The sequence below is a fragment of the Photinus pyralis genome, unplaced genomic scaffold, assembly GCF_008802855.1.
Source record: "Photinus pyralis isolate 1611_PpyrPB1 unplaced genomic scaffold, Ppyr1.3 Ppyr1.4_LG4, whole genome shotgun sequence".
NCBI classification, from domain to species: domain Eukaryota; kingdom Metazoa; phylum Arthropoda; class Insecta; order Coleoptera; family Lampyridae; genus Photinus; species Photinus pyralis.
The window spans coordinates 31,695,027-31,708,502 of NW_022170511.1; the positions used below are offsets into that span (position 1 = coordinate 31,695,027).

General features: G+C 37.2%; 3 protein-coding genes across 3 annotated transcripts; all 3 read right to left on the reverse strand.

Annotated features, from left to right (window-relative positions):
• Positions 1-483: 483 nt before the first annotated feature.
• On the reverse strand, positions 484-1,234 carry LOC116169517 (anther-specific proline-rich protein APG-like). Its single transcript, XM_031485628.1, has 2 exons — positions 1,167-1,234; positions 484-1,119 (listed from the first exon to the last, which is right to left on the reverse strand). The coding sequence occupies exons 1-2, from the start codon at positions 1,176-1,178 to the stop codon at positions 496-498; spliced, it is 636 nt and encodes a 211-aa protein (XP_031341488.1). The 5' UTR covers positions 1,179-1,234; the 3' UTR covers positions 484-495.
• Positions 1,235-3,404: 2,170 nt separating this feature from the next.
• LOC116169435 (keratinocyte proline-rich protein-like) lies at positions 3,405-4,409 on the reverse strand. The gene is made up of 2 exons (XM_031485519.1): positions 4,352-4,409; positions 3,405-4,292 (listed from the first exon to the last, which is right to left on the reverse strand). The coding sequence occupies exons 1-2, from the start codon at positions 4,364-4,366 to the stop codon at positions 3,495-3,497; spliced, it is 813 nt and encodes a 270-aa protein (XP_031341379.1). The 5' UTR covers positions 4,367-4,409; the 3' UTR covers positions 3,405-3,494.
• Positions 4,410-12,367: 7,958 nt separating this feature from the next.
• LOC116169796 (transcription factor SKN7-like) lies at positions 12,368-13,411 on the reverse strand. Its single transcript, XM_031485969.1, has 2 exons — positions 13,324-13,411; positions 12,368-13,273 (listed from the first exon to the last, which is right to left on the reverse strand). The coding sequence occupies exons 1-2, from the start codon at positions 13,330-13,332 to the stop codon at positions 12,668-12,670; spliced, it is 615 nt and encodes a 204-aa protein (XP_031341829.1). The 5' UTR covers positions 13,333-13,411; the 3' UTR covers positions 12,368-12,667.
• Positions 13,412-13,476: the final 65 nt, after the last annotated feature.

The window sequence follows — 13,476 nt, forward strand, 5'->3', positions numbered from 1 at the left end:
CTTATAACGTGCGGGTGGTAAAACGCCCAAATATTGAAATTACAATTTTTATGACAACTGCTCATTAAAATCCCCCATTTTTATTTCTTCTATTTCGTCTCGAGCTCTTATTACATTCTTCCCAAGTTCCTCTCAATTTATTTTCTTTCTTAAGTTCTTTTCAAATTGCTCTGCAGCTTTTTTCTCTAAAATTGTCTCCATGTTCGTTCGTTTCTTTTTTCTAAATCCTTTTAAACTTGGTTCGTTTGTTGTTCCCTGAATGTTATCTTCTACCCCATGTGTCAGGTACTCAAATTCCCTTCATATTATCATTAAACTTTGCTCAATATAGTCACGCGTCTCTAAATAAGTTGCAAATAAAAAGAGATGTTGTTAATAGTATACTTTACAAAAATAAATCGCAAATCGCTGTAAAGACAAACTCCTACCGTACAACAGAATCTAAGCATCACAGAACATATGTGAAAAAATACAAAGAAAACGGTTGATGTGCTTCTAATGATGACCGTATCCGCTTGAAGAGTAGTCGTGGTTGACAAAATTGCTGTGTCCACCTCCAAATGTCCCAGAAGCACCGTGATCAGTCCCCGCGTTAATGACATATGGTACGGGTTTCTTAATGATTACTGGAGTATGAATATGAACGGGAAATGATTTAGGAACATGAACCGGGTATGGTTGTGGAATTGGAACTTTTACTGGTACCGGAAATGGAATTTTGACTGGGACGCTTACTGGAACTGGGATGTTTTTAACAACTTCGTATGGAATTGGTTTATCTACGTGCACGGGGTAAGGTTTAGGAACATGAACTGTGTATGGTTTATCGACCTTAACAGGCACGGGAAAGTTCACGGTGTATGGAACCCTATTTTCGACCGGAACTGGAACGGGATGAGGCACCGGATACGGTACTTGTCTTGATAAAGTAATGTGGCTCACAACAGTGTTGCCATCCTGTCCGCCAAATCCACCTCCACCTCCACCTTGCACATCAAAACCTCCTCCGTGGCCGTAGGAGCTACCACCGCCGAAATCACCCAAGCCGCGTTTGTGCACCCCCTTGGATTCCGCGACCTCTTCTGCGAAGACTGTCGCAATCATAAGAGTAGCCAAACACTGCAAAAAAGATATCAGCTACATTTTAAACGGTTTTGCGTACCTACCAAAAACTTCATAGCGGCTGTTTGAAGAGACAGATGAAACTGTACCTTCGCTTACAACAACTTTGATTTATATACCAAAATGTTTCAATTTAATAACGACATTGTATGCAATTGAACTTTCCCTGCATTCTGACTATTCATTAAATTTCCAAAAAGTATATTTACATAATAATAACTAAATAACAAGTCTATTAATAATGTACGTTTTGTTGTACAATTCGATAAGCACGAATTGCTGTGCACTTATTTATGTTCGTGTAGCGGTATGTAATAAATTATAAAATTTCAAGTTCTTTAGGTATTTCCTAAACCAGAACATATTTCATTTACAGTCTGCAGAAACGTGTGAGGGTTATGAATCATCTTGGATCTTATTGATCTCATCTATCTTAATCCAAACAGAAAAATTATTAATAATTAAGGGATCATTGAGTTTTTGTACTTTTTTTGGTAATAAATTTTAAAATAATATCGTTTATTTTCAACACATATATAACCTGGAAACGATTGAATTGAGGTTACATTATGTTTCTTACAAATGTTGCTTAAAATTAGGAGAATTGAAATATCCAATAATATACAGGGTGTTTATTAAAAATGCAATTTTGGTGCGCCACGTCTCTATAACCAATCCTTTATAAATAAAATTATTACTACGTAGTAGATAATGAAGAACCCCCAAACTTTTTTTATGTATTGTATATTTTCCTCGATACTCCACCGTTTCCAGCCTTATCAGCGACCCTGTATAAAGAGGTACTGGAAAGTTGTGGAAAGCTGAAAGTTTTGAGAAGGGTCTCAAACTCTGAAACAAGTTTAAAAAGACATTATGCGAACATAAATGACGAGAGCGTATTTTCCTCCTAATAACATTAATGCTAGGACCAGGAAAAAATACCTGTAGTGTTTACATATAAAGTTTCATTTAAATATCTTCATAAATAAAAGTTACCATTGCACATGCGTTAAACTAAATTTTTGACACTGCGCATGCGCAAAACCAAAAAATATGGGTATACACGGAATCCTTGGACCAAGCCCTTTCAAATGAGTCCTATATCGCCAAATCGGTTCAGTGGTTTAGAAGGAGTGCTTGTGATGGACGGACGGACGTCAAAGTGCAGCCAATAGCGATTTTTCACTTTGAGGAAAATACGCTAAAAAAAGATACCAAGTACCCGTGAGAAACCTCCAAAACGCCATGGAAAAGGCCAAAGGTTCTGATGCCTGATAAAAACCCTTTCAACGCGTTTCAGGTACAATAGGAAAACTACTAAAGCCAGTCTCTCCAAAATTAATAGACGGTCAACTGGTCATAGATCGACCGAAAAATGAATGTTTCTCAACAGAGGTGAGAAAAATTACGCTACCTTGATTATATTAACACGTACAGTGTAGATGGAAGTTACGCATAGAAATACATTATTTTGAAGCTTTGCAGTATTCTTCATAATTAAAGAAAACGCCCTCGTACTAGTTTACAATAGCGGAAGACTCTACTGCACGGTTATAACTAGATCTTTAAGCGAAAGTTAAAAATTGATTGGATAATGGAATTCTTATACAGTAACAATGAATTTTCCTAGTGTTCTGTAAGAACAGAAGCGACTGACTGTATATTCTGTAATAAAGTAATTTTTATACCTTCAGCCATGGAAGGAGCGTCTTAAATTTGGTTCCTGTGAAATCTATAGTTCAATACATAGTTATGTGTCGTCCATTACGTCCTTTGACCTCTGTTAAAAAACGCAACTTCTGTTTCATAAGAACACTGTTAAAGGATCAGGATAAACAAACGTGCAACGGCGGTGAATATAGCTGAAAATTGGTAGGTTGTGAGTAGGCCAAAGAACACACCCTACCAATTTTCAGCTAATAATAATAATAATAATAATATTTATTCGTCATGCTATACCATCTGGTTTACGACATGTCCCCTTCTACATACAAACATAATATAAAATACACAATAAAATTACTGATGGAACAAACAATATCCCACCAAAGGCCGAAAAAACTGCTCGTACTACTATCTTTAATTAATTAACCTAAGTTCACAAAAATCACGTTTCAACTAAATTCAAATTGTTTATATCGTCAGTTTCTTGTGTAGCTTCTACTTACCGTGGTATTTAAAGGTGATATTTAATTGCTAAGAACAAACATGAAACGATACGTATACAGTAGCATGCATTGTGAGGGGGGTATAAAGAAACATGTAACATACGGTACTAAACAATTTATTTATATACAACAAAAATGTTTTCATATAATACAATGAAATGGTAATAATAATGACAACTATATGAGATGAAACAGAATCACAGTCTACCAGCCATGGCCACCAAGTGCTGCACCATGTCCTCCAAAATCATGACCACCAAAACCACCAGCGCCGAGACTAATTCCATGGCCTAAACCTCCTAATCCAATGCCGGCATCTAATCCATGATCGGCTTTAATGAGGACTGGGTATGGCTTCTTGATAATAACAGGTTCATGAACTGCTACGGGCACTGGCTTGTGTACCGCCACTGGGTATGGCTTGGGGATCGGCACAGCGACTGGATGAGGTACTGGAACCTTAACTGGTACTTTGACTGGATACGGAACAGGTTTCTCTACTGGATAAGGAACAGGTTTCTCGATTGGTACTGGGTATGGTTTGGGTACGTGTACTGGGTACGGTTTGTCGACGGGTACAGCTACAGGGTGAGGTACTGGAACCGGAATATGTTTATGTACGGTAACTGGGTACGGTTGTGGTACTGGAATTCCGATTTGCTTGGTAACGGTGATGTGGTTGCTGACATGCTGTCCAAGTGGAATTCCACCTGATAATCCTCCACCCAATCCACCTCCAAATCCACCGCCAAGACCGTATCCACCTCCTAATCCACCGCCAAGACCGTGTCCACCTCCTAATCCACCGCCAAGACCGTGTCCACTCAAACCATGTCCGCCACCAAGGAGAATTCCACCCCCTAATCCATGTCCACCGTCAAGCGACAATCCACCATGTCCACCTAAGGCAAGGCCTTCACCAAAGACACCACGCTTTGTGGTCTTCTTCTCTGCCGTTTCCTTGGTATGACAAGCGGAAAGTGCGAGGGTGAGGATTAATATCTGTAACGTAAAATATTTAAATCACATTTTTAAAATTCACCCTTATTTATTTTACGAACCGATGTCTTCATCATGCCTTTCTTAAACTTGTTAGCAGAAGACTGATACCTTGCTAAAATCTCATGCTACTTTTATAGTAAGTGGAATCATATAGTGCTGATACGGAGGGGCGGATGCTTCTTGTGCCTACCAGAGCACCTTTCTATACCGATAACCACCCAAAAGATGAATGCACTACTTTCAGATTATGCAAGCGTTAAGACATATGCCCGGAAGAATGGTGACACGATACTATAACATACATTAATTAGTGAATGAGCGAGTAGCTCGCCTTTGTTTAGGTTGCTTAATTAAATTCGCCATCCTCGATTAAAAATATCTCACTAAATTCTTATGATGCTGATTCGAATCATGTCCCAGTTTACAAATTCTTTGCAAATTATGGCAATTCAATTGTGAATCTTATGCAACATGTTATTCAGAGTGATATTGACATACTTATGTAACGCATAAATGGATGCATTTCATGTACGAAGGTAGCTTGCACTAATTATCGCCTTGCGTATTGTAAACGAACGAAATGTTTCTTAAAAGTCGATACCTAATCAACTTTAGTGGATAGGTTTCTGCCGCAATCGTGCGTTGCACATTAACTGAAGGAAGAGAAGATAAGTTTGGATGAAAACCAGACCAAGTTTTGCATTTTTAATAAATTAGGATTTAAAATAATAATAGTTCCGGAATAATTGCGTAATACATTATGCGAATAGCTACATATTATGCAGCATTATAAATAAAAGTGAGGGTTCACAGTAGCGTTGTAAACAAGGAACTGTTTGTGAAAAGATGTAGCTAATTACCGCAAGAACTTATACACCTTTTAGGTTTCAGTACAATTTTCAGTATAAGGCACGTACTTCCATGTCTTATTCAAGTGATAAAATTTACGCAAATTTTGATGTATCCCCTTCGAAGCAATTGGAGTGGAACAACCTTCACTTCTACGGATCGGATAAATTACGAAATGGCAACCAACGAAAAACCGCACGTAATTTTCGATTGTCGTAGGTTACAAAGAAAGGAAAATATCATATTTTGATGCGTATTGGTAACTGCAATCGAGATGGTAATACAAGCCAATGTTTTAGAGAATATCAAGCGTTGTTCTTTTGGAGAAAGTACAATTATCCTCCCTGGGTTAATGCAATTAATAATAACCTACGTTGGAATTGTGTTAAGATAAAACTGTTACCGTTGCAGTAACTAATGAAAGTAATTTCACTATACTTATATATGTGAAGTGAATAGTAGAAAAACACTTCCGATGTAGAAATTAAACAGATCTGTAGGTAACCTTATTAATTTATTCTTCAGGGCGCCCAGTAATTGGCATCTATCATATGTGTAGTGTTTTAAAGTCGAAGTGAAATCTTCGCTCCTTGTCACAGGGTGCAAAGCAAATTTTTTTCTTTTTTACTCAAACAGGACTTTTTGTATATAATAGTTTTATTATATAAACAAATTTTTAACGGATACAAAACATGTTTTAATTAAATACACTCGATTAAAACGGAAACAAACATATAATTGAATGTTAAATTGGATGCGAAGGATTTTTCGTAAGGGGTATTTTTAAGTTCTGCCCCCAAAAATGCGCAATGTTCAGATAGGTAGTTTAATAGAAATCGTTACGTTACATCTTTAGTGAAGTGTTTCGCACGTCGGGACATTCCTAATTAGGCGGTATTTCTGCGTGTGTGTCTTTGCGCTTTTTTTAATCAATCTTTCCTTATTTGTCTGTATAGCATAAGTATATTTTGACACTATACTGGACTATAATGGAGAAATCTAATAAGAATAATACACAATTACGAGGAGACTAAAATAAATAAAAGCTAGACAAACAATGCAGCTAAAATGGAATAATATTAATTACAAACGGTTTATTAAATTTTAGAAAAAAGAATTAGGTAAAGTAGAGTAGTAAAGATAATTAATGCACAAGTACAATAGTTTAATATTGAAACTCCGTTATAAGAAACACGTAAAAGTAAATGACACGAAAGTAGTAAACAAAGAACTAAATAAATAAATATTAATGTTATTGAATACTTGACCAGGGCGTATGTAAGTATATGAATGATTTAATAGTGCTCTTTCTTAAAAAATTATAAAGTTTGATCAAATCAGGGACGATGTCACCCCTCAACTGTTATTTTTAGCGCTTCTTTTAAGAATAAAAAAAATTCACCCCCATTCATTATTTTCCGAGATGCTCTTGTCGGAAGGGTACTTACTTACAAAGGGAGATCGGGACGTTTGGATGAAATGTATCCATTGGCGATGTCAAAATAAATCGTGTGGACGAGACATATACGCTAACAAACCGGACAACAACTACAACAACGACAACTCTGATGAAAAGAATACTTTACCTACCCATATATGGGTGCAGAAATGTACACTCAATCCGCTCAAGAGCGTTCTAAACTCATATCCAAGGAATCCATCAACAGAATTTACCAATGGACTGAAGGAAGCATGGCGTCGCTGACAAGTTTCTAGGTATTTCTTTTTCTTTTCAACTTCTGCACGTTTTATCACCGATTCAAAGGAGAAGAATCCATACGATGGGGCATTTGTGTCAACAACTGCCCCATCGTATGTGTGGCTCCCATGTACTACGATAATCCTAGATCAGCACGTAAAGCAGACTCGGGGTGTTATCATTATTGTTATCTTGAGTTAATGGTTCTCGTAAACAGTTTCCCCAAGTTAATTCTATAAGGTTTCCTATAGAATCTCTAATTTGATTGTTTGATTCTTATTATTAAACAGAGGAATGCAAGATAACCATGTAGCGGTATTCATCTTTTTAACAGTTGCTCTTGAGATCATACATCAACGTCGGTAGATGTTCTAGAATTTTCATGAGTAGAAATCTTTTCATGGTCAATTCTTCGAGAATGGTGTATGTAGCTTCATGTGTGTTTAAATTAAAACCAAAACGTGTAGATAATGATTCTAAAAGTATCCTGCATCCGGATAGGGACGTTTCATTAGCAAAATGAGAGGAGCATCAGCTACAGGATTAGTTCTACTAAGTCCTCCATTTTGTATTGGTAGATATAAAAAATTAGATTCATCTTTACTCACTTCATCTCCAAAAAGGGATGGAAAAAAGATTTTTGGATTGCCAAATTTAAGGGGTCAAATAGCATATCAATTTCAGATTTTATTCGTTGTATAAATTTCCATTCGGCCTGCATTGACTTAGTAATGACACAATGGACAATTTAACACGTTCGGCCCAATGACCAACTTTCGTTTGAATAAATTTCGTTTTTACAGATAAAGTATGTACCTATATATGCTCCTAAGATTCTCATACCATCAACTATCTTAATGTCAGAGTCTTTGAATTCCTCTTGGGCCATTGTGTAATCATCAGGATGGACGACTAGGGAAGTCTTTTGTGTCTGAGGAAAATATCCATATTTTGGTCCATAAATCTTTAAAGCATCCCAGTTGTCCTTGGCAAGAGGAATCATCAGCGTACCAAATCTAAGCTGCGTTTGATTTTTCTTTCAAGTATTGGATAAGGCATTAGTAGCAAGGCCATAAACACGCATCGACAGAGTCCCTTGTTCCTCACCTTCCTTACTATAAATTTGGTTTTTACAACCAGGAATTACTCATTCAGACTCACTTTTGTGTGTATTCTACAGTGATTTTCATGTAGAAGTAGACATAGGGATTTCCTATAGGAATTTCCTATGTCTACTTTTACATGATAAAAAGTCTGAAAGACGCCAAATTTTATGCAACCAAAATAACTTCTTGAAACAAATAAAGATCTGATCATGTTAATTATTAATTTGAATATGATTGCTTTAGCTTCACAGAAAATAAATCTGCTAAGTTCCTTTAACTGTTATCGGCACCAATTGAAAATATCAACTTTTTCTTTAGTTGGATATATCGCACACGAACTGAAATTAGAATAGGGAAGTCAAAGCCATAATATTCAAACTAATTAATATGACAGGCAGTCCTCATTTGTTGTAGGTAGTTACTTTGGTTGAATAAAATTAGGCGTCTTTCAAGAAACTTTTTATCATGTAAAAGTAGACATAGGAAATTCCCATAAGAAATCCCTATGTCTACTTCTACATGAATCTTGCAGAGCGGGTCCATTTCAATCTGGCCCACCAAAGAGCATGCTTACGATTTATTTTGTTAAATGCAGTATCTATTGTTCCATTGCACCTCGTTTTACGGTCCTTCAGATATCATTCAATAACAATATAGTTTCGACGTTTAGGTGATACCCTGCACTTCTTTTAAGAATCGAATTCCCCTACCCTTCACCGATCCCCGCCGTGCGTCTGCCTCGACACTTGTGCCAGCGTTTATTTGTTTTAACTCAATATTTCTAAGTTTTCTAATAAATTCCTTTTAGATTTTACCTTTCTTAGTGATGGGAAAACTCAAGGATAGGGAAGAGAAAGTTTCTAGGAAACACCTACTGCACAGGTTAGAAAAACTGGAGAAGGATTTGCAAGGCGAAAAGATATGTCGATGGGTTGAGGGTTACCGTTCGCTTATCCGTCGATCAAGGTCTTTTTCTTCAATTCGGGATAGCCGAAGTCGAAGCACCTCGGTATCTAATGAATTGGGGTTAAGTGATAGGGAATATTCCATTCTGCATTATTTGCAGTAAGTACTGGTTTATTATTGATGGTATCGCATTGTTATTTAAAGGATTTTGATCTTATGATGTTGTTATTTCAGTTTGTGAATGCATTCTACGAGTATGAATTTGTCATAGAGTTTGGGCTACTATCATGAACAAATGTCCCAATTAATTTTCAACAAATCAAGCTCTCATAAGAATAAGATCGCACACGATGCAAACACTGCTCCGAAAGGGGTGAAATTGCGCGCCAGTAGGAAATAAGTTACTGCAAAGATTAGTTGCCCGACCGACCATGGACTTTTGAAGTATTGTAATTGTAACAACTAAATTAGACCAGTTAACCACACGCAGTAGCAGTTCAAATTTAAACGAATCAATGTAAAATGTATTGTAGTTGTGGTGTACAAAATAACAAAGAAAGGAGTGGTGAGACAGGCTGTACAGAACAGAGACATAGATATAAAAAAAAATAATGGAGAAAAAAAGAGGGCAAATACAGGTGAAAGAGGATAAAAAGAAAACTGGATACGGAAAGGTAAGGTCGAAAAAAGATCTGGATGCACAAATACAACAACAGAGGGTGAAGATAGAGAGCGCACGCGGAAGTAAAGAAATATGGGAGAGCAGTTACTCAAATATTCGAGGGAAGGAAGAAACAAGTTGAAAAGTACTCGATGCGTCGGAATACTTAAGCGCGTCTTTGTGCGACACGTGAAATCTGCATAAACCCGAAAATTCTACAATGATTCCTCCGACATTTCAGCCAACCGGTCGACCGAACAGCCAAAGTGTGAATTTTAGTTTTCAGTTATAAGTAAACAATGTTGCCAAGCTGCCATGTAATAAAAGTTGATTGAGTAATTTATGCTAGAACAATTCCTCTATACAGGGTGGTATATCTTATCAAATTTCCAAGCTAATATTAAGTTATTTTACATTTCCATATAAGACGCCCTACATTCTCCTCTTTCTCTCAAGGTAGTCTGAATTTTCTTTCTTCTCTCTGTCTACTCGTTTCCACATTTGAACATCGTATTTATTACATTATTCCGACATTCCCTTAGATATTTCAACCGACACTCCGTTATCAGGTCCTGTCAATTCCAGATTTTCTGCAGTTCTGTTTAGACAATTTCCACAAAAATTTAAAAAAATGCACTATTGGGGCCATTATGTCCACCCATCTGTCTATCCGTTCGTCCGTCTCTACGGCTGTGTCGTTTCTAGATTTTACCATAAGATCTTGTTCTACTTTTTTCTGCGTTTATTATCAAAGTCCTCGTGTGAAATCGAAGGGACTTCAGCGAATTTTTGTGTGGCAGATCAGTGTTTTATTAGCCAGTTTTGACTCAAGACAGTCACATGACGCACAGACGTGCGTGCAGGTGAGGTTCGCGAACACTTGTCTGATACGTCTTCGGGGTAAGACAGACTTGTTTCCGTTGACAAACATTTTCGCGCTTACCCCATGTGGCGCCTTCGAATCCCGAACACATTTCACACAAGAGTCCGCGAACTTCACCTGCACGCGTCTGACTCGTTATTCATGTCTGGCTGAGGTGGCTCCCATACTATTTTTAGCGCATTTCCACAAAAATAAAAAATAAATGCGCTATTGTGGCCACTTTGTCCGTCCGTCCGCTCGTTTTGCCACGCTACTAGTTGTTTATCTTAAGAGCTATTGTTCTACTTTTTCCGCTATTTGGTTCGTTATGGTGTCGAGTCTTGTACCAAGGAAGGAATTTTTTCTGTACCGCTTACAAAAAAAGTTATTGTAAAAAAAACAAAAAACCGTTTTTTACATGTTGCATAATTTTACACTTTTGCCGTTTATTAACGATCCTAGAGATCGTTTATAATTTTGCATTGCTATCTGTCGCCTGTCGGTTGGTCTGTCCGTCTGTTCCTTTGTCTGTCTGTCCATCTATCTGTCCGTGTGAACGATAACTTTGTTTAGAAATGTTCGATCGCCGTTAGTTATGAACTGAATTGCATGAAATTCAATATGGGCATAGATTTAGCCATATAATACGCAATGCCAAAAGTTGAGTCGAATCGATTCAAAATTCACAGTGCCCTTTTCGCATCTCGACCATTTATAAACCGAATTGCAAACTTTTTTACTTATAAAAGTATTTGAATGAAATTTGATACATAGGCACTTGGAATAAAGAAAATCAAACGCCAATTTCAAAATTTGGTTTTGCGCATGCGCAGTGCCAACTTTTTTATTTATGGAAGAATTTAAACGAAATTTGATACATAGGCACTTGGGATGCATACAACATTTTATTTTTCATCGTTCCAAAGAATGCATTTCTAATATACAAATATCATGATTATTGTTTGCCCAACATTAAAGTGCTTCATACGAATCAAGTTGCATCTTTTTTATTACATAATATAATTCCGTCAATCAATTTGACAGGCCGTTTGAGGGCATAATGAGATGACAACCCATTATGCCCTCTCATTATGCCCTTGGGCGTAATAGACTGCTTCATATATCACATATGACAGATATAAACGACATATAATAAGCAAATGAAAAATAAAATAATTTGATTCTCCTTCTTTTCAAATTTATGAGTGTTGACATTTGTGACAGTTCATTATAGCATTATGGCATATTAGGCTATAAACGATCCCAAGACCATATAAATGCCATCTAATCCGTGCATAAAAATAGTATAAATTAATTATTTTATATTCTAGTACGACTTCAAGGAAGGCATGAGAGAATTCCTTTAAGCAAATAACGAAAACAAAACTACGGAAAAGCTCCCCAAGAAGCTTCTAAGAAGGTCTTAAACTTAATTCCTAGAGAAGAAAGAAAGTAAAGTTTAAAAGAGGAATTCGAACTTCTAGGAGAAAGCATCAGCATTTGAAAATACTAGGCGCAAAAATGGCTAAGAAATTCTTCTTCTAGCGGTCGGCTTGGTGTGCAGACATGAAAGACGATACCCATCGTCTCCTCAGCAGCGATCAATTTCGGCTTCCCATCTGTGCACCAACCAAACATCGTGGCTGTGGAGCAGAAGAGTCTACCATGTTTTTAAAGATTTTAGCATCTAGCTCGCAACAATAGAACTATCATTAACACATCACTTCCCCAAGAGAACAACATCCTACACTGGCAGCTGTTCAAGTTCCGCACAATATTTTACTACTAGAGGGCGATAGGTCAGCGGAAAAACACAATTTGTCAAAATTCCAACACTACAGACAATTTGAGGGAGGCACTAGCCAATAGTGATGATGTGACTTAGCTACTCTGTTACTACATACTATTTGGTCTTTGCTCTTCTAGAGCATATTTCTGTATATTTTTAAAACTAGTTTCCTTAAAGCATGAATTATACAAAGTTAAGGCGTTTGTGTTCAAATTGTTGAGTATGCATTCCAGTTAACTAAACGGTAAAATAAATAATGTTGGCAATTCTACAACCGAACAATGTTCTACGATCGTTTGGTAGTCTATCACATGACATCACGAATTCATACAGGAATTCGGATGAGTTGCAACACTTAATAAAACAAAAATTATTTTAATAATAACGCTTTCTCGTACGAAATTTCTCTTTTATGATGTCAACTGCTCCTTATTTGCATAACGGTTGCATGTCTTTCTATGCAAATCTGCTGAGTCAACCAATCCCGACTAATACGATTAAGATCAGAATTGTGCAGTTTTTGGTCGCAAATTTCCATAATTAAATCTGGGTTGTGTAGGCGTCGATGCTGGAGGCGTGTAACCAAGGGAGCCTGACCCTAGTGCGAACAATCCATTTCCTAAGTGCACGTATCCTAAGGACCCTGAGCCCAAGCGCCCTATTCGTGAAGGTGGTGGAAGCGGCGCTGGTATCGGTGGTGGAGACAGTAATGGTTGTTGTGGTGGTGATGAAGGTCTGCTTTGAGCTGCATTGTACGTAAATGAATTCTGCGTCTGCAAGTTTGGGGCAACTGCCTGCGGCTTTGGGGCAACTGCCTGTGGTACTGATGGAGTAATCCTCAAGTTAGCAGGATATGCGACTGGTAGTGTGCAATCGGGGGTGTACAGATTCTCACCAAAAATTTCTGGGCGGTGATGAACAAGTGATAGTCCATAAAACGGCGATACAAAGTAGGAGGGTGCGATGTCATTCTGTAACCAGTGGTGAAACTGTGGTAACTGATGAGAAATTATGGCAGGCCCGTTTAGCAAATGAACTAAACTACGTTTTACAACTTTATTTTCATTTTCTGCATTCACATTTAGCAGTATAGCCACGAAGAGGTAGAACTAAAACAGAAATGGTTAAAGTGACACTAACACATGCACGTTTTACGTACCCACTTCATCTTAATCAGAGCACGACGGAAAAACTTCTGTCATAATTATAAGTATTCACTTTTATATTCTGCCTCACCTAAAACGAATTTTATAGAATAAGATCATCAGCCACGTGCTGGGATTCGTTAACAGATTCTAATAAGAGGGGTTTA